Source organism: Myxine glutinosa, chromosome 1, assembly GCF_964187855.1.
Source record: "Myxine glutinosa chromosome 1, kmMyxGlut1.1, whole genome shotgun sequence".
In the NCBI taxonomy this organism is placed as follows: Eukaryota; Metazoa; Chordata; class Myxini; order Myxiniformes; family Myxinidae; genus Myxine; species Myxine glutinosa.
The window spans coordinates 309,712,422-309,734,010 of NC_136261.1; the positions used below are offsets into that span (position 1 = coordinate 309,712,422).

The 21,589-nt window shown below is 48.8% G+C and overlaps 1 protein-coding gene across 1 annotated transcript in view; it reads right to left on the minus strand.

Annotated features, from left to right (window-relative positions):
* LOC144892336 (uncharacterized) overlaps positions 1–21,589 on the minus strand; it is a 71,241-nt gene that overhangs the window by 30,058 nt on the left and 19,594 nt on the right. Inside the window, exons 2-4 of the mRNA XM_078778368.1 lie at positions 19,572–20,933; positions 15,269–17,074; positions 5,606–5,731 (exon numbers count right to left, since the gene is read on the minus strand). Of these exons, the coding sequence (XP_078634494.1) occupies positions 5,606–5,731; positions 15,269–17,074; positions 19,572–20,933 (3,294 nt within the window). The remainder of the gene's footprint in view (positions 1–5,605; positions 5,732–15,268; positions 17,075–19,571; positions 20,934–21,589) is intronic.

Genomic DNA, 21,589 nt, shown 5'->3' on the forward strand with positions numbered 1-21,589 from the left:
TTTGGATGCCAGAAAGGAGAAAGGAGATGCTGAAAGCCAGAAAGGAGATGCTGTTGTCTACTCTGAATGACAGGTGGCGGTATCCAGGGCGCTGAGGAGTTTGTTCACGTTGTAAAGTTTGTTTATTTAGTTTGTTTATTGTAGAGAAGAGTGCTTTTGGGATTCCGGAGCCAGAGTGGATAATTTGAGAGTAGTAGGTGGTCCTTGTGGGCTTGGGAGTGAACTGATTTGGGTTTAATAGGCACAAGCTGGTCTAAACAGGGTGAGGAGGATGGCGTGATTGATGATGTCAAAGGAGGCGTTGAGGTGAGGAGGATGAAAATGTTGAGGTTGCCGGCATCAGAGGAGAGAAAAGGTCGCTGGTGATTTTGAGGAGAGCAGTTTCAGTACTGTGGCTGGAGCAGAATCCGGATTGGGATGTTTCATACAGGTTATTGGCAGAGTGGTGATGTTTGAGTTGAGTGGCCACAGCACGTTCCAAAACTTTTGACAGAAAGGGTAGATTGGAGATGGGTCTGAAGTTATTTAGGGTGTCAGGGTTTAGTCCAGGGTTTTTCCAGAATGGGGGTGAAGTTTCACGAGTTTTTGGGGAAATCGGTATGTGAAGCTGGATTAAGTTGGAACTGCTTGATGAGCCATGGAGATGGATTGGGTTTTGTTGTTGGTTGTCTGGGAGTTCGGTTGTTGCATTGCCAAAGGTTTCTGTGTGGTGGACACACTCGTTGGCTGTTGTCTTGTGTGACGTGGATGGAGATGTATGTGGCTGCGTGTGGCTGCCTGGAATCGGGAAGGCGGCTACAGTGGTTGATATTGGTTGTGGATCGTCCGGGGTGCTTCGATTTGCATAGGGGGTGAAGATTGGGATATTACATTATTTTAAGTAAGTATTGGTATGAGTAATTACATAAGTAATTATGAGTTATTATGAGTATTAGTTATGAATAAGTGATTATTTTAGTAAAGTTACATGTTTCGCTGTGTTGTGGATCTGGGGACAAGCTAGTTTGATGGGTACCCTGGGGTCTTCGGCGTGTCTATGTGTTTGGCTATCTGTTACACCGGACTCTTGAATGGGTTTTCATGAGACGAATTTCAGACATAACAGTGAGAATCTATTTTGAGCGAATCACAGTGGGTGAGGAAAACATTGTGTGTGACCAGACACCAGAACTGACCAGAATTGAAATTGGAAGTAGACCAGGTTATTTCTATTATTTGTTTATTCGTGAAAATAAATAAATAATAGGGGGAGGTTAATGGAGGTTAATGGTGGTTTGTTTGTGTTAATGGAGGTTAATGGTGGTTTGTTTGTGTTAATGGAGGTTAATGGTGGTTTGTTTGTGTTAATTCTAGTTGAAACTCTCGCTGAAGTAATTTTCGTTTATTTTTATTTTTTGATTCGATTTGAGAGTTGAGATGATTGATTTTTTATTAATTTTATAATTTTATTTTTATTGATGTTGGAAACAGGTAATGGGATGCTGAGAGAAGGATTGAATTTAATTTGAATTGGACTGGATTAAATGGGATTGAATTTAAAAATTGAATATTGGATAAAATTGGATCCACTTGAAAAAAGTGGATTAGGAAATTGGAGAAAAGGTGTTCTATGAAACTATGAATTGAATGAATTGAATCTATGAATTGGAGACCTGTAGACCAGGCGCTCCCAGGAGACTTGTGGACCAGGTGTTCGTGGAGCACTTCACCTGCAAGAACGCCTTGGAACCAAGGTGGAAGGGACCAGTCCAGGTGTTGCTGACTACACCAACGGCAGTCTTTTGCGAGGGCAAGACCTCGTGGATCCACGCCACGCACTGTAAGTTGGCCATACAAGCACCAGACACTACACCACAGCAACCACAGTAAGGATGGGCCTAATCATAGGTACAATACTATTGATAGCGACAGCAGCTAGGGGAAACTCCGATTCCAATAGATGCGAAAACGAAACCCGACACCTCACCGTAACATGGGGACAAAGAGTATCACTACCATGTTTCGAACAGAAAGCCCTGCACACAAATTGGGTGAACATAAATTGGCTAGCACTGTCGGCAGGGCCTGGACGCGTTGGCATGGTACTACAAAAGCAACGAGAGTTCCGGGAAGACGGGCAAGCTAGCATTAAGACCTTGGCCCAACCAGGATACCAATGGGGAACCCCTGATTTTAAGCTACAAACACGCACACGCCTAGGGAAAGGCATGACTATGCAGGTCCGGTGCAGCGTCTGGACCCCTGGCGCGGCCGGTGGCGAAAAGAACTACATACGATGCAACGAATACATACTCACGCCGCAACCCCAGGATAAGGCCCCAAAGAGGGGGGAAAACACATATTGGAAAGTGGCCAGGGAGGTGGCAACAATTCAAAATAGGACACACTGCTGGTCGTGCATGCGCTTTCCCCAAGCAGGCACCACAGGAATACACATGATAGTGCTACCTCTGTCCCTCAATGACCTCTGCTCACAACCTATCGATTCCCCATGTTTAGTCACCACGCTGGAAAGAGAAGGGGTTGACAACGGCAAGAGTTGCAATCGACAATTTAATTATCGCCCGTCAATGATTGCCCATGTGGCCGAGAGGCCTGCCCCCGTCTGGGTCAAACCACAGAAAGGGAGGGTCTGCCTCCAGGGTTCCGGCCACTTGCGTATGGGAGAATCAGAATGCGCCTACACTCTCCCCGGGAAGCTGGGACAAGGGAGCTCGGGGATTACATTACGAATAGTACTGCAAGATAAACGCAACCACAACATAACGGCTATAACATTCTCTAGGGGGGTTAGTAGGATTAATGGGGTGGTAAAGGGACTCCAGTGCTTATCCACCCACCTGGTCCCACCCCATGGGACAATGTTTATATGCGGCGACAAGGCTTACCCCTATTTACCAAATAATTGGGGGGGCACATGTTATCTGGGTTCAGTCCTTCCTGACGTTGAGATACTGGATGAGCTAGACCCAAAGTCCTTGGACAGGCGTTATAAGAGGTCAGTCATGAACGAAGATGGAACCACTAAACTACACGGGAGTCTATGGGAAAAGGTGTTTGGTTTCTTCTTCCCAGGAGCGGGCACAGTCATGGATAGTTTCCGGATAGACAAATTGGCTTTGGCCCTAGAAAAGGTGGCAAACGACACCGCTACGGCTCATGACATACTATTGGATCGATCGGATCGCGCGCGAAAATTCTTATACATTTAGCTGGCTCACTGACTGGTTCCAGGGATGGACGGGCACCATAGTGAAGTGGTTATTGACCGCACTGGCTGTGATAATCGGGGTAGTAATTTGGGGGGCACTAATGAAATCTCTAGTCCTCCTCTGTATAAGAAAGTATTTTACAGGATGGAAAGTGAAGAAGCCGCCGACAACGACTATGGCTCTGACCACAGAGGCCGTCGACCTGAACGGGTCCTTCAACAAGGCAGTTGCGACCGGCGCTCCAGAAAATTGCATTGAATTTTGTAATGACTGTGATACTTGTGCGGATCCCATGTGGGAACTGGCTGCTGCCTGTAACGGTGTATGTGATGACTGTGATACTTGTGCTATAAACCCCTTGCGTGTACTGGCTAACGCTGCTTATGTATTACAAGCTGACAGCTGCACGCCCCCTTTCAACCCAACTATGGATCTGATTGCGACGCTGGGTCTGGCGGTCGAGGGACCCGACGTGGATATCCTAGACCCGCAAGCCGACCAGGCGCCCAAGGGAGACTTTGACATAAAGGAAGTTCCTCTCTTTGCTTCATATGTATTAAGTTCAAATGCTTCAAGTGAATCGGATTTTTCGCTCTGTACCCTGACCAGGAAATTGAGACACAAGATACTGACAATACTATGTATTCCCCAGAACAGCAGCACGTGAGGGACCTCATGGGCATGATCGTTGATTAACTTCGAAGATCTGCAAGGACTGGGTCTGCAAAGGGTGGGGGGAGCAAGTTCCGCAGGGGAGGTGGTGGCCCTCTGGCGGAGCAGAACCTCATCTGGACCAGACAGCTTCGTTGTGGATCCGAAACGTTAATGGACTTTCATGTTCTGAGCCCTCAGGCTCCGAGCACGCACCACACGTTCGCCAAATGCACGGGCGAGGCGCTTTGGGCGCACGATATGCCCTTGGGAGATACCCGCATTACACAATTATTTTTTCAATACCCGCATTACACAATTATTTTTCAATAAAGCCCGATGTGGCACGTTGTCTCTTAAGATACTTTGTCTCGACGAGACAAGAGGAAGGAATGTCAAGTAGTAGATTTGTTATTGCCTAAAGTTCAGTTATAGACGTTGGTTGCTAATGTGTTATGATTTAAATGTTGTTTAAAAATGCTATTTTCATAAAGTTAATAAAGGGTTTTTGCTTCGTTTTAGTTTTGGATGAGGAAAGGCTCGCTGAGGTCATGCTGGACAAATTGTATACGTGTGCTTTTTCGAGGCTAGTCGTAAAACCACGCCCACATGCGCGTGATTTTGTGTAACGCGAGTAGAATGATTAGATTGCAGACATAAACCTATTGTTTTTACCATATATATTTTGTATTAATCACAGCGACGCATGACTCTGTATAAACATGCTTTGAATTACTCATGTAAACAAACCCATAAAATATATGGGTTTGTTTGGCCAAGCATACACTCTTCTCTTTGTGAGTTACATTTCTGTTTTCTCGGAGCCCAGAGAAACATTTGGTCCGAATGATAAGGAAGGGCTGACTCCCCCGAACAGCGGATAACGGTGGGAGGGACTCTCGCCAGTCGCTTTGTTCTCTCGGAGATTTTCTGATAATCGTATTCATATATAAGTGAATGAGAATCAATGTGTTTCCAGGAAGGCTTGACTTGGCATGAGACTGGCTCTTGCTGTAGATGTCTTGGCTTCTTCCGGATCTGTATAAGTTGGTTTTTAATAAAGCTGCGTCATTTTTCAGGCTATTTGTGGACTTCTTTTCCAAACGAAGAGCTGATTCTTCACATATATATATATATATATATATATATATATATATATATATATATATATATATATATACTGTATATATTGTTGCGGATCCCGGGTTCGTCGACGTACTAAGGGGGTTTAAGCCCTGCTCCCCCTCGAACTCCGAGTCCACGAGGCCGCCAACCACAACTACACTAGTGGTGGACGGATTGCCAAGCAATTCCAGCTGCCGAGCCCGCAGCTACGTGTGGAAGGGATAACGGTGACCACCCGAATACCTTCAGACACACGCAGCTGTGAGAACGGGGACTGAACCCCGCACGAGTCACGCTGATCCTGGATGCCCGAGCGGTTGTGCATCGCGTAACTCGTGCCGTTAACACTATCGAACCCAATCGAGCGGTTTTAATTCGGGGCGATGCTAGGTCAATATGGAAAGGACGATGACGGCCAGGTTGGAAACCAAACACAGGATTTATTCACAATTCACAGTATTTACAGAACATGGACAAAGCGAAGAATCTTAACGGCCTTACCTAGGTTCCCAGACAAGGGCCCTCATTCGTTCGGGGAAGGGAAGGAAGAGGGTAATGTGCACGAAGCGCAGCCGCTTCGTGCAGCTCGCCCAGATGGGCTCGGTCGTGCAGCTCACCCGGATGGGCTCGTTGGACAGAAGCCCCGAGAATCGCTCCAACCTGGGACACCACAGCCGGAGATGATCGCGGCAGGGCCGACGATCGATAACGTGCACATAGCAGGAACCCGAGGAGCGCTCAGTCTGCGGGAGCCAAGCGAGCGTGGGAGAGTATAGGGCAAAGTGGGGCATTAAGATCCAGGGGGAATTAGGCTCCGCTACATTGTAATTGGATTATATTTTATTCATGATACACCGGCCATGTTCTCAAGTGACTCAATAACCAATCAGAATGAGTTTTCCTGAACAAGAAGTTATTATAAAATGCATTTACAATGTAGTGGAGCCTAATGCCCCTGGAGCTTAATGCCCCCCTTTGCCCTAGCAGGAGCCCAGCCAGAGTGTCAGAGCGTCTATATGCAGGAGCCTGGTGCGGGAGTCAGAGAGTCAGTGGGTCAGAGCCAGAGAGTCAGTCAGAGCCGGGCAGAGAGTCAGAGCGTCAGTGCCTACCAGAGAGTCAGAGAGCAGGAGAGTCAGAGAGAGAGAGCGGGGAGCCTGGGCCGGGTTTTATAACCCCCTGAAACCCCACTCGAATGTTCCATGGGCCTCCATTGGCCGCCTGGGGTCACGTGTCGTGACAGCCCCTCATTGGGTCACCCTCGGCCACTCTCTTTAGCTCTCATTGGTGACAGCTCATTGGCCACGCCCTCGGCCACTCCCTTTAGCTCCTCCTTCGGGCCTGCAAGGCTTGGCCTAGTCTCATGACAAGGCACTTTAGGCTTCGATGAGGCCTACTATTATCCTGCATGCCTCAACGCATATCAACGCATCCCAACACTGGGAAGGGGACTATGCTTTATATTTAATAAGAAATAACTAACTATGCGAGGCTATATGTTGTGGCGTAACTAACTATGGGGGGGGGGGGGGGGCGTTGCCTTATATATATATATATATATATATATATATACATATATATATACAGTGGAACCTTGACTTACGAGTTTAATTCGTTCTGTGACCGAGCTCGTAACTCAATTTGCTCGTTTCTCAAATCAAATTTCCCCATTAAAATGCATTGAAATGCTATTAATCCGTTCCAGCCCGCCAAAAACCACACCAATTTTTTTTTTAATATACAGTATATATAAAAAATATCTCGCGCTTTATATTTCACCTGTATGCAGCATACAAGTTGGCAGGATGGCCTGGACTGGAGGTACGCACACTTGACTCTAAACTGTCCAGCCTGGGTTTGAATCCCGACCCAGCTATAACCTGTCATGTCGGTGTTTCACAGGCAGGGTGATTCATCAATGTGTATACCGCTAAACTGGGCGCCCCGTTTGCGTCCCATTAGTTGTTGGATGTTGAGGATCTCACCGCGTCTTCCACAAAGAGAAGGCGAGCTATCGCCGGCACTCTGAACAAGTTGTGGCCTGGCATGCTCTTCTCCTCTGCCGTTATATACGTCCTCCTCGGCATCTTTTTCCAGAAGAGCCCTGTCTCGTCACAGTTGAAGATTTGCTGGGGGATGTATCGTTCGGCTTCTATCAGTTCGGCAAAAGTTATAATAAAATCTTCAGCTGCCTTCACATCCGCCTCACCAAGTCGACAACACGCACACCTCGCTCATGTTTTTCGACGATTGCGTGTTTTATATCCAAGCACATCATCCTCTTCTTCTTCTCAGCACTGCCCTTGGCACTCAATTTCTTAGGACCCATGGTTAAAACTAAGAAATTTTACAAAATAACCAAAATGCGAAAACAAAACAGCAGCGATATACGGCAGAGATACTGTACTTGCACGGCAAGATAACCACGTGACCGGAACCCACCTGGTGGGGGGTGGCGTAAGCTCCAAAATAACCAAAATGCGAAAACAAAACAGCAGCGATATACGGCAGAGATACTGTACTTGCACGGCAAGATAACCACGTGACCGGAACCCACCTGGTGGGGGGTGGCGTAAGCTCCAAAATAACCAAAATGCGAAAACAAAACAGCAGCGATATACGGCAGAGATACTTGCACGGCAAGATAACCACGTGACCGGAACCCACCTGGTGGGGAGTGGCGTAAGCTCCAAAATAACCAAAATGCGAAAACAAAACAGCAGCGATATACGGCAGAGATACTTGCACGGCAAGATAACCACGTGACCGGAACCCACCTGGTGGCGGGTGGCGTAAGCTCGTAACTCGGATCTCGGCTCGCATCTCAAAGCAATAAACCGCCCGAGCGACGGCTCGTATCTCGGAAAACTCGTAAGTTGGTGCACTCGTAAGTCAAGGTTCCACTGTATATATATATACTAGCAGAAGTACCCGGCATTGCCGGGCGGGGGAGGAGAGGGAGAGGGGGAAGGGGAGGGGAGGGGAACGGGGGGAGAGCGAGCCCCTTGGTAAAGCGAGCGATTTTTTTTTGTCATAGCGTCATAGCGTCATAGCGTTCATAGCTTCATAGCGTTCATAGCGTTTCATAGCGTCATAGCGATTTTTTTTTTCATAGCGTCATAGCGTCATAGCGTTCATAGTGTCATAGCGTTCATAGCGTCATAGCGTTTCATAGCGTCATAGCGATTTTTTTTTTCATAGCGTCATATCGTTCATAGCGGTCATAGCGTCATAGCGTCATAGCGTTCATAGCGTCATCGCGTTCATAGCGTTTCATAGCGTCATAGCGATTAATTTTTTTCATAGCGTCATATCATTTATAGCGGTCATAGCTTCATAGCGTCATAGCGTCATATCGTTCATAGCGTTCATAGCGTCATCGCGTTCATAGCGTTTCATAGCGTCATAGCGATTTTTTTTTTCATAGCGTCATATCGTTCATACCGTTCATAGCTTCATCGCGTTTCATAGCGTCATAGCGTCATCGCGTTCATAGCGTTTCATAGCGTCATAGCGATTTTTTTTTTCATAGCGTCATAGCGTTCATAGCGTCATAGCGTCATCACGTGATCGCTCTGAGCGAATCAGCGCCCACCTGCTCTGATTCCGTTGATTCCGTGTGCTGAAATGCGCTGAGGTAAATATGAATAAAAAATATGGATCGTCAAATATTTTGAGTTCGGCCATGTTCGTCCCAGGCTCAATGGCCATGTCTATGCCAAATATCAAGCACGTAAGCCTCTCCGTTTAGGAGTCTATCGATAACATTACACACACACACACACACACACACACACACACACACACAAGCTGTGTTTTATATATATAGATTGCAGGAGGAGGTGGTGGTCGACTCCAAGGGATCTGAGTGATATGTAGTATTGTAGGAGGGGGTGGTGGTCGATTCCAAGGGATCTGGGTGATATTTAGTATTGTAGGAGGAGGTGGTGGTCGATTCCAAGGGATCTGAGTGATATATAGTATTGTAGGAGGGGGTGGTGGTCGATTCCAAGGGATCTGAGTGATATATAGTATTGTAGGAGGGGGTGGTGGTCGATTCCAAGAGATCTGGGTGATATTTAGTATTGCAGGAGGAGGTGGTGGTCGATTCCAAGGGATCTGAGTGATATATAGTATTGTAGGAGGAGGTGGTGGTCGATTCCAAAGGATCTGGGTGATATTTAGTATTGCACGAGGAGGTGGTGGTCGATTCCAAGGGATCTGAGTGATATATAGTATTGTAGGAGGAGGTGGTGGTCGATTCCAAGGGATCTGAGTGATATATAGTATTGTAGGAGGAGGTGGTGGTCGATTCCAAGGGATCTGGGTGATATTTAGTATTGCAGGAGGAGGTGGTGGTCGATTCCAAGGGATCTGGGTGATATTTAGTATTGTAGGAGGGGGTGGTGGTCGATTCCAAGGGATCTGGGTGATATTTAGTATTGTAGGAGGGGGTGGTGGTCGATTCCAAGGGATCTGGGTGATATTTAGTATTGTAGGAGGGGGTGGTGGTCGATTGTGAGGGATCTGAGTGATATTTAGTATTGTAGGAGGGGGGTGGTGGTCGATTGTGAGTGATCTGAGTGATATATAGTATTGTAGGAGGTGGTGGTGGTCGATTGTGAGGGATCTGAGTGATATTTAGTATTGCAGGAGGAGGTGGTGGTGGTCGATTGTGAGGGATCTGAGTGATATTTAGTATTGTAGGAGGGGGTGGTGGTCGATTGTGAGGGATCCTAGTGATATTTAGTATTGCAGGAGGAGGAGGTGGTGGTCGATTCCAAGGGATCTGGGTGATATTTAGTATTGTAGGAGGAGGTGGTGGTCGATTCCAAAGGATCTGGGTGATATTTAGTATTGCACGAGGAAGTGGTGGTCGATTCCAAGGGATCTGAGTGATATATAGTATTGTAGGAGGAGGTTGTGGTCGATTGTGAGGGATCCTAGTGATATTTAGTATTGCAGGAGGAGGTGGTGGTGGTCGATTGTGAGGGATCTGAGTGATATTTAGTATTGTAGGAGGGGGTGGTGGTCGATTGTGAGGGATCCTAGTGATATTTAGTATTGCAGGAGGAGGTGGTGGTGGTCGATTTTGAGGGATCTGAGTGATATATATATAGATAGTCGCGCGGCAAGGAACATCACGTGATCGCTCTGAGCGATCGATTGCAACTCTGCGTCCTGTTGTGGGCGTGGCCAACGTGGCCTCATGCTCCCAGGTGATTGGCTAACTCGAGCTCGAGAGAGCCATAATGCGCTACGTTATGGCAAAAAATATGAATCTAAAGATGAAAGGGAAAAAAACCTATGTGGTGTGAATGGCAATGTTCGTCGCTTATATGTGAAAAAAGGCAATTGCTTTTCGCTCTGAAATACGTGCGAACACGTAACTGAGTTAATGGCGGCAAGGAACATCACGTGATCGCTCTGAGCGATCGATTGCAACTCTGCGTCCTGTTGTGGGCGTGGCCAACGTGGCCTCATGCTCCCAGGTGATTGGCTAACTCGAGCTCGAGAGAGCCATAATGCGCTACGTTATGGCAAAAAATATGAATCTAAAGATGAAAGGGAAAAAAACCTATGTGGTGTGAATGGCAATGTTCATCGCTTAAATGTGAAAAAAGGCAATTGCTTTTCGCTCTGAAATACGTGCGAACGCGTAACTGAGTTAATGGCGGCAAGGAACATCACGTGATCGCTCTGAGCGAATCAGCGTGCTGCTCTGCGACCGGTCAGATTCCGGTCATAATATTTCGCGCTGAGATAAAAATATGGTAAAAGCATATTATGAAATAAATTTTTAGGTCAGCCATGTTCGTCCCAGGCTCAATGGCCATGTCTGTGCCAAATATCAAGTACGTGAGCCTCTCGGTTTAGGAGTCTATCGGTAACATTACATACACACACACACACACACACACACACACACACACACACACACACACGCACGCACACACAAACTGTGTTTTATATATATAATAGATATATGTATATATATAGATATATATATCTCTGTGGCGGACACAAAAGCCCACTGGCGTGGTGACATCATTCCACGCACCGAGTGGGCGGTGGCCACGCCCGAGGGGTAGGCGTGGCCTCATGATATACCCCGGGCGACCAGCCCGGAGGAGTTTAGTGTTACAGTGTAGTCTTACAATAAAGACGTTTATATGTTACCGCTTGTCCGCTTCCTCCTTGCTCACAAGCAGCGCGCGTAACGCCGCGCTTTACTGGTGACCCCGATGTGATCTCATCCGACCGCGGCCCCCAGTTCACCTCGGAGCTCTGGGGGGCGGTTGCGCAGGGGCTCGGGGTCCGGCTGCACCGAACCACGGCCTAACACCCCCAGGCTAACGGCCTGTGTGAGCGATTTCACCGCTCATTGAAGGCCGCGCTCCGGGCCACCCTCCGCGACGGCGGCTGGGTCGACAGGCTCCCCTGGGTCCTGCTGGGCCTCCGGACGGCGCCCAAGGAGGACCTGCGTGCATCCGCGGCGGAGTTGGTCTTCGGGCAACCGCTGCGGGTGCCGGGCGAGTTCCTCCCCGACTCCACGGCACCATGGTCCGCGGCACAGCAGCGCTCCGCTCTGCAAGAGACCGCCCAGAGGTTCGCCCCGGTGCCAACGGCATGCCACGGGCACCCACCGACGCACGTCGCCCCGGAGCTTCGCACGGCGGAGTACGTCTTCGTCCGCCACGATGCCCATCGGACACCACTGCGGCCCCCGTACGACGGGCCTTTCCGCGTGCTGGAGACCGGGGCGAAGCACTTCACCCTGGACATCGGCGGTACTCCTGACCGCGTTTCGGTAGACCGCCTCAAGCCGGCCCACCTCGATGTGGACCATCCACCGCCAGTGGCCCGACCCCCACGTCGGGGCCGCCCTCCTGCGGGCGGACCCCCGGCACCGCCCAGCCCCGCCGCCACGGCGCCCCCCGGTCCTGCACCCATCCCAGGGGCAGCCAGGGGCATCCCACCTGGTATCCCTGCACCCCGGACGCCGCCGATCGCCAGGGGGCGCTTCGGCCGGGTCATTCGTCTGCCCCGCAAACTGGCCCTCCAGGTGCGTGGGAATTCTGGGGGGGCGCGTGTGGCGGACACAAAAGCCCACTGGCGTGGTGACATCATTCCACGCACCGAGTGGGCGGTGGCCACGCCCGAGGGGTAGGCGTGGCCTCATGATATACCCCGGGCGACCAGCCCGGAGGAGTTTAGTGTTACAGTGTAGTCTTACAATAAAGACGTTTATATGTTACCGCTTGTCCGCTTCCTCCTTGCTCACAAGCAGCGCGCGTAACGCCGCGCTTTATCTCTATATATAAAGGAGGAGTGTCTGTCTGTGTGTGTATGTGTGTGTCTGTCTGGATGTCTGCTTAAAACTCAAGAACTACACATTTCGGAGAAAAGTTTTGGACACAGATTCGGAATCAGCATAAAATCCCGGTGGTTTTAGGCTACGTTTTATTTTAATATCAATGGTTTAAAAAAACCGCGCCAGCTGCAATTCCATGGTGTAGTTTGTGGCGGCGGTAGACGTTAGGGGTGTATTGCAATGGTTTGTCGGGTTTGGCTGTGGGTCCAGAATAGCTCCAATTTCCTTTTGTCCTTCTACGTTTATTTTGAATCCTCTGTTACAACGCCTTCCTTATCTACCTTATATCCCCCCGACGAGGCCTCTACATAATTTCATGCGGCAGAATTTCGTGCATTTTGAGTGAAAGAAGTGAGACGAAGTTGAAGGAGGAAAAAGAGGCGCGATCACTCTGGAGGCCTTGATCGTGAGTGGAAATGGCGGGAATTGCGTTTGTATCGCAAAGTAAAGGATCTGCATTCATTTCTGAACTTGCATTGGTGGATTGTTATACATCTGCATTATTTTTCATAAAAATTTTTTATGTTGAACTTGAAGGCTCCAAATACGGACTATATATATAGCCCTCATTGAGGTAAAAATAAAAGTAAAAATCCTGCTATCGCTTGCCAAGCTAGCCGTTCCCCTCTCCCTCTCCCTCTCTCCTCGCCTCCTCCCCCTCCCTCCTCTTCTCCCCTCTCCTCCTCCCCCTCCCTCCTCTTCTCCCCTCCCCCCCTCTTCTCCCCTCCCCCCCTCTTCTCCCCTCCCCCCTCTTCTCCCCTCCCCCCCTCTTCTCCCCTCCCCCCCTCTTCTCCCCCCCTCCTCTCCCCTCCCCCCTCCTCTCCCCTCCCCCACCCTCTCCTCCCCTCCCCCCCATTCCCCTGCCCTCCCCTCCCGTTCCCCTCCCCTCCCCTCCCGTTCCCCTCCCCTCCCCTTCCTCCTCCCCTCCCTTCCCCCCTCCCACCTCCCCTCCCTTCCCCCTCCCTCCTCTTCTCCCCTCTCCTCCCCCTTCCTCCTCTTCTCCCCTCCCCCCCTCTTCTCCCCTCCCCCCCTCTTCTCCCCTCCCCCCCTCTTCTCCCTTCCCCCCCTCTTCTCCCCTCCCCCCCTCTTCTCCCTCCCCCCCTCTTCTCCCCTCCCCCCCCTCTTCTCCCCTCCCAACCCTCTCCTCCTCTCCTCCCCCGTTCCCCTCCCCTCCCCAGCCTCCTCCCCTCCCTTCCCCCGCCCGAAATGCCGGGTACTTCCCATGGCCAGCTGTACGTGGGTTGCTCGAGGGTTGGAAAACCAAGCAATCTTTATGTCTTGGCACCAAGTAAGAAAACCAGAAATGTATACCAAGAGGTTTTGAGAAATTGAAAATTGACAAAACGTCATGGAGGAAATGTACTGTGATATTGCTCTAAAATATACATGGTCTTTTCATCATATATTTGTATTATTCTTATTCAACCCGGGTGAAGCCCCCCCTCCCTCCCTCCCCTCCCCTCCCCCCTCCCCTTCCCTCCCCCTCCCCTCATCCCCCTCCCCTCCCCCTCCCCCTTCCCCTCCCCCCTCCCCTCCCCCCTCCCCTCCCCCCTCACCTCCCCCTCACCTCCCCTCACCTCCCCTTCCCCCTCCCCCTCACCTCCCTCCTCACCTCCCCCCTCCCCCTCACCTCCCCCCTCCCCCTCCACTCCCCCCTCCCCCTCCCCCTCCCCCCTCCACTCCCCCCTCCCCCTCCCCCTCCCCCTACCCCCTCCCCCCTCCCCCTACCCCCTCCCCTCCCCCTCCCCTCCCCCTCCCCCCTCCCCTCTCCTCCTCCCCCCCTCGCCTCCTCCCCCTCCCTCCTCTTCTCCCCTCTCCTCCCCTCCCTCCTCTTCTCCCCTCCCCCCTCTTCTCCCCTCTCCCCCTCTTCTCCCCTCCTCCCCTCTTCTCCCCTGCCCCCCTCTTCTCCCCTCCCCACCCTCTCCTCCCCTCCTCCCCCGTTCTCCTCCCCTCCCCATCCTCCTCCCCTCCATTCCCCCGCCCGGCAATGCAGGGTACTTCCCATGGCCAGCTGTACGTGGGCTGCTCGAGGGTTGGAAAACCAAGCAATCTTTATGTCTTGGCACCAAGTAAGAAAACCAGAAATGTTGTATACCAAGAGGTTTTGAGAAATTGAAAATTGACAAAACGTCATGTAGGAAATGTACTGTGATATTGCTCTAAAATATACATGTTCTTTTCATCATATATTTGTATTATTCTTATTCAACCCGGGCGAAGCCAGGCACCTCAGCTAGTGTATATATATATATATATATATATATATATATATATATATATATATATATATATATATATATATACACACATATATATATATATATACATACATACATACATACATACATACATACATACATACATACACTAGCCGAAACCCGTGGAACATCCACGGAAGGGAGGATGTGGTGTATGGATAGAGTGTACCATTATGGATGGCATAGGGGATTTGCTTGTCCGAGTAAGAGTTAGGAAGAAAGATGAGAATGAAGAGTGCGTATATGAACAACGTATTTATTGCAATCTACTTAAATGACAACGCTATGATATACTTTTGAAAAATGAATGGATTCGTAATAGGAATCGGCATAGCACCACTCTGGCCACACTGGCGCAGTGGTATGTGTCAATGGAAAGGAACAGCAGTAGAACCATAGACTTTTAAAAAAATGAACGGAATAGTAAATCGACTGGAATTAGCCCCATACTGGCGCATTGGTAAGCGTCAATGTCAAGGCAGAGCAGTAGGAATAGAATACAATGAACGCAGTATCAGAGGTTGAAATTATTTTAAAACTTCTGGATAAACAATGTTTGGGGTAATAGTCAAGCCTCTGACGACTCCTTGCGTACTCGTATTATCAACCTTGATATACACATCTTTGAACGACCGTGCTCTTGAACATGCCACATATAACTGGCCGTGGTAGAAGACAGGAGCAGGCAAATAGATACCCAGTTTACGGAATGTTTGGCCCTGGGCTTTATTTATGGTCATTGAATATGCCAGGCGAACAGGAAACTGAGTTTGCTGTAGAACGAAGGGTAAACTGGCATCAGATGCGGCGAGTCTGATACGGGGTATAAGAGCTCGTTGTCCCTGGTGGGCACCTGTTAGTATTTCTGCATCAAGTACGTGAGAATGAAGGTGGTGAAGGCGAAGTCTAGTGCCATTGCAAAGACCTTGACGAATATCGAGATTCCTGAGAAGCATTATAATAGCCCCTGGTTTGAGGCTTAGACGGTGGGGCGGCATCCCCGAAGGTGTTATGCTGTTGAGAAACTCAATTGGATAGCTCTGAGCCTCTTCATTGTCATCAGAAATGGCGCAATCAGTGCTGTAGTCGATTGTCTTTGGACCAGGAATTCTGTCCAAGCCCTCATCATTTAGCTTCAGAGTATGTTCGTTGGTGGGGCTCAGAATAACCGTTTGAGCAAGATTTGCCTCTGACACATCATCAAAAACATAGTCAATTATTTTTCCCTTTACAATGTTAAATTGGGAGGGAAGTGCGATACATTCCGGGTGAGTGTTGGGGAAAGGCTTGTGAAGTTGACCATTGCCAAGTTCAATCAGCCACTTAGCGAAATCTTGTTGGTCCTCGTTGGCTCGCATGTTTTTCCACAGTTTTACAACAGTACAATGGTGCCAAAGATGAGAACGTTTCAGACAGTTTTCGACAATGACTGCACACGGCTTCCTCGGGACAACTGGAAGTACCTGTCTGAAGTCACCACCAAGAAGAAAATTTTTTCCACTGAAGGGAACGTCTGTAGCAGTTATATCTCTCAGTGCTATATCGATGGCATTGAGAGCATGTAAGGGGACTATTGATGTTTCATCAACAATAAACATGGTGACTGATCGAAGCAATTCAGCATGGGCAGAGTTTGGTGCTATATTGCAGGTAGACATATCAATGATAGGGACTGGAAGCTTGAACAGATTGTGAACAGTCCGACCACCGTTGAGCAGTGTGGCGGCAATGCCTGCCCATGCACTTGAAGCAACTCTGAGATTCTGACCACGGAGAAATGAAATCAACGTATTGTAAAGCATAGTTTTGCCACTACCGCCAGGACCATCGAGAAAATAACAGCGAGGTCGTGGTGGTGATTTACTCTGAACCTCCACCACTGCAGCACACACAGCATCGAATAGCACCTTCTGTTCAGTGTTCAGAAGGGGTATCTGAGCTTTTGCCATTACAGCGTGTGGAAAGGAACCAGATTCGGAGTCTAATTCAGCTTCGTCTGGGAGATTCGGAAAACCTAAAGCAGCACAAGTAAGACCAGCATCGAGTAATATTGCTTGAACGTGTTGCAGACCACGCAATTCAGCCACTTGTAAATCACTGGAACGACGAAAGTCCTCAATGAGCGATTCTCTGTGCTTTAGCCAAAGTGTCACTGGATCTTGTGGCTGACAATGGATGCATATTGTGGCAAAGAGGGACCTCAATTCAGAAGGCATTCGGAATGAAGAAGCCTGGGTTAGTGCACTGTCCCATTCATCATCGTTTGACAAAAGGTGACGCATAAGACAGGCATCCTTGAATGAAGATGCCATGACGCCACCAACAGTTTTAATGTCATCGAAACAGGTAGCCCCAGGTACATGTAAAAGCAGTAGACGAAAACAGTATCGCTCCATGTCTTTGGGACCGACAGTGTACATGCGAGCTATGACTTTTTCTCCGCCACGCTTCCGAGCCTGCCATGTTTTGTCAGATGTGAAGACATAATGGTTGGGAATTTCAGTGTAAATCCACTGCCGTGCACTTTCATCATGCGAATTGAGTAGAAACCACGCAGTTAGCATGGTACGAGTATCGATGGCTCTTTGTGCTGCCTCTTGCTCATGCCCTTGCTAAAAATATACTGGTTGTTGACGGGGAAGATGAACAGGCAATCGAATAACGGAGTGTGACTGCTGATGCATATAATAATAATAATAATTCATTTATTTTGTATAGCGCTTTTCAAGAAGCCCAAAGGCGCTTTGACAGAGTGGAAAACATAATGCATAACAATACATGAAAACAACAATTGCAAAAAGACAAGAATCAATAGGGAAATATTTAAAGCAAAAGGAGGGAGAAGGAGAAGAGATAGTCAGGGGTTAAATGCTGTGGGTTGAATGTTGAATGCAGTGTTGAACAGGTGGGTCTTTAGTGATGTTTTGAATGTGGTGAGTGAGGAGGAGTCTCTGATGGTGTGAGGTAGTGAGTTCCAGAGGGTGGGAGCAGCGATGGAGAAGGCCCTGTCCCCCCAGGATCTGAATTTGGTCTGGATGGAGGGGGTCAGGAGGTTGGTACCAGCAGAGCGGAGGTTGCGGGTGGGAGTGTGTCTGGAGAGGAGGTCAGCCAGGTAGGATGGGGCCAGGTTATGGAGGGCTTTGTATGTCAAGAGGAGGATTTTGTACTGGATTCTCTGGGGGGTGGGGAGCCAGTGAAGCTTGTAAAGGACGGGGGTGATGTGGTCACAGGTCCGGGAATGGGTGAGTAGACGGGCAGCGGAGTTCTGAATGTATTGGAGTTTATTGGTGATTTTTGAGGGTGAACCATAGAGGAGGCTATTGCAGTAGTCCAGACGGGAGGTGATGAAGGCATGGATGAGGGTTTCTGCAGCCGTGGAGGAGAGGGATGAGCGGAGACGGGCAATGTTTTTCAGGTGAAAGAAGGCTGACTGTGATCTGTTTTGTGTATTTGTCGAAGGAGAGGGTTTGGTCAAAGATGACGCCAAGATTCCGGATGTGAGGGGAGGTGGATACTGGGATACCGTCGATGTTGAGGGCAAAGTTATGGGTGGATTTTGTGAGCGTTTTTGGGCCAATGATGATTATTTCAGATTTATCACAGTTAAGCTTGAGGAAGTTGATTTGAAGCCAGGATTTTATTTCAGTGATGCAGTTTGTCAGGACAGAGTGGGTGTCGGTGGAGACGGACTTGGTGGAGATGAAAAGCTGGATGTCATCGGCGAAGCAGTGGAATTGGAGACCATGACGGCGGATTAAGTGACCGAGGGGGGACAGGTAAAGGATGAAGAGGAGGGGGCCAAGAACTGAACCTTGGGGGACACCTTGGGGGAGGGGAGCAGTGGTGGATTTGCAGTTATTGATGGAGATGAACTGGCGTCTGTCAGAGAGGTATGATTTAATCCAAGAGAGGGCAGTGCCGGTAACGTTAAAGGTGGATTCAAGTCGGGTGAGGAGGATGGTGTGATCGATGGTGTCAAAGGCAGCGCTGAGGTCGAGGATGACGAGAATGTTGAGGTTGCCAGCGTCAGAGGAGGAGAAGGTCGTTGGTGATTTTGAGGAGAGCAGTTTCAGTACTGTGGTTGGAGCGGAATCCGGATTGGAATGTTTCATACAGGTTATTGGCAGAGAGGTGATGTTTGAGTTGAGTGGCTACAGCGCGTTCCAAAACTTTTGACAGAAAGGGTAGGTTGGAGATGGGTCTGAAGTTGTTTAGGGTGTCAGGGTTTAGACCAGGTTTTTTTAGAATGGGGGTAACAGGAGCAATTTTGAGGGAAGGTGGGACGATGCCTGTAGACGGGGAGGAGTTTATTGTTGCAATGATAAGTGGAGAGAGAGCAGGGAGGGAGGCCTTGACAAAGCTGGAGGGGATGGGGTCAAGAGTGCAGGTGGCAGTTTTCATTCCTATGAGGAGTTCAGAGAGGTCATTAGGGGAGATTGGGGAGAACCGAGACAGGGGATGGCAGGACAAGGGGGGGCAGGTGGTTGGAGGGGGAGCGGGTGCGGCGGTGGTCAAGCTGTTGTAGATGTTGTCAATTTTGCGTTGGAAGAAAGAGAGGAAGGAGATGCAGTTGTCTACTCTGAATGACTGGGTGGTGGTGTTCAGGGGGCGGAGGAGTTTGTTTATTGTCGAGAAGAGTGCTTTTGGGTTTCCGGAGCCAGAGTGGATAATTTGAGAGTAGAAGGCGGAGCGGGCGTGGGAGAGGGCATCTTTGTAGTGTTGTAGGTGGTCCTTGTAGGCTTGGGAGTGAACTGTGAGACCTGTTTTATTGCGGAGTCTTTCAAGTTCATATGGAACAGGTGGGTTCTTTCTTTCATATGGAACTTTCATATGGTTCTTCCTTTCTTTCATATGGAACTCGGAAAGTCGCCAGAAGGCCTCTGGAGCACTAACATACCTCGCATCGCGGTAGGTCGATACTTCGTCATGTGTAAGTTCGTTAGTCTGTCTAACTTCAACATTAGCACAATTATGCCCCTTGTATATGTATTTGAACAAATACTTGACGCTTTTGACTGACATGCATGCTTCAATATTGATATGTGCATTGTATTTCTTGGAAAGCCATGGGTTATATGGAACAACCCATCTGTTATCTACCTGCACATTACGAATCTTGATTGTGCGTCCATTATCCCGGCGTCTGTTGTGGGGATAACCATCAGCAGTAATCATGGTTTGTTGCCGAAATTGTTTTGGATAGTCTTTGGTGCAAACCCCACTGTCCATGCAGACTGATCGGGGATTGAGTATCCCACATGGTCCGTGAATCATGGTTGATTTGACAACCTCATAAAGCTGGGCTTGTTTGGCTGGATCTGGAATTTCTGCACATATAAGCGAGTCAATGTCCTCTGAATGCCGCAACTTACTTTCTGCATCAAGTACAATGAGTAAATGACAGTGCGGTAAGCCTCGTTTTTGATATTCGATAACATGGACAGTAGCGACTGGTTTACCCAATACATGACGTACTTTTATGTCAGCAAGAAGTGCATCCAGGTGACGTTTGAAAACTCGAGCAACCAAATCGGGTCGATTCTCTACTCTCTGACCTTGACCCAAGTTTTCGGTTATTTCTTTGCATTTCGAATTGCAAGTAAAAGTAAGAAAAAGGTCAGGCTTGCCATACTTGGAGATGATAGCCATTGCGTCTTGGTATTTCTGTGCCATGGCCCGAGGACTACCTTGGAATGTTGAAGGCAATATGACAATTTTACCAGGAGACAATGCTGACAATTCGGCTTGTCGACCAACGTGATCCATCAATCCCTGATAAAGTTCTACGCGTAGAGACAATTGATTATGACGGATGAAGTCTAGGCGAGATGCTTCAGTTTTGACATAACAGTCAACCAAGTACTGTTGAAAAAGTTTCCCACCAGAGTGGATGGGACTGAAGCCACGTCGAACTGCACATCGGTATGCGTAGAACTGTAGCATGGTTACCCTGTACCTCTTTGCAGTTTGGCGCTGAGAGCAATGTTTCATATCTAGTGACCAGCCAAGGTCTCCTCGCGGAAATAAAAGAGGATACACCATGGGGTCCATATTAGAAGACATGTAAGAAATATTGCGAGGAGCATCACCACGTGGGTACACAACAATGTCTCTGTTGGGAGGTGGAGCACCATTGTCACCGACGAAAATAACAACCACTTCGTCATGACGGGGCTCGTTGTAGCGGTGCTGGTCACCACCCAGCTTCATGTACATGGTGACGCTTGTTGGAGGAGTACCACGTTCAGCGGCCTCTCTTGCTTGCGCCTGTTCAACTTGACGCATATTCTCATAAGCAGCAATGTAACGGTTAAGCTGTGTCAGACAATTGTTTATGAGACTCATAATATCACGTCGACAATTTTGATTGTGCTGATTTTTCATTCTCTTTTCAATAGCTAGATCTCCTTCTAGAATATACAATTAGCTGTAAACGGGTTCTGCACCTGGTTCAGGGTGAAGGGAACCGGTTTGGTGATAAATCTGACCATGGATGCGAAAACAATATGGGCCTAGACCTGGTGGTGTAGCCAATTGGGCACTGAGCGACGCCAGAGCAAAAGCGCTATTATACTGTCGAATATGTTCTAAAACGTTTTTGCTTCTGTCATCAGTACCCAGAAATAAATTTTTCAATACAGATGGATATGGATGTAGTGGTGGAAGTTCAACTTTACCATTGTGGCAGCAGTTTAATGCTTCCTTCGGGAAACGAAGAGCTGCACAGTACTCACAAACATTGTCCATTGTTCCAGAAAAGAATTGTTCTACCTGAGGAAACATTTGACGGCCGAGGAATCGACTGTTTGTGCGGTGTGGTTGATCCATGGCAGTAGACGCTTCATTGCCATGTTCAGGGGCTTTGGCAGTGGAGTGGTGTGGTTGATCCATAGCAGTAGAGGCTTCATTGCAGTGTTCAGGGGCTTTGGCAGTGCAGCGTTCAGACTGCCTTTGATGCTTGGTCCTGAGGT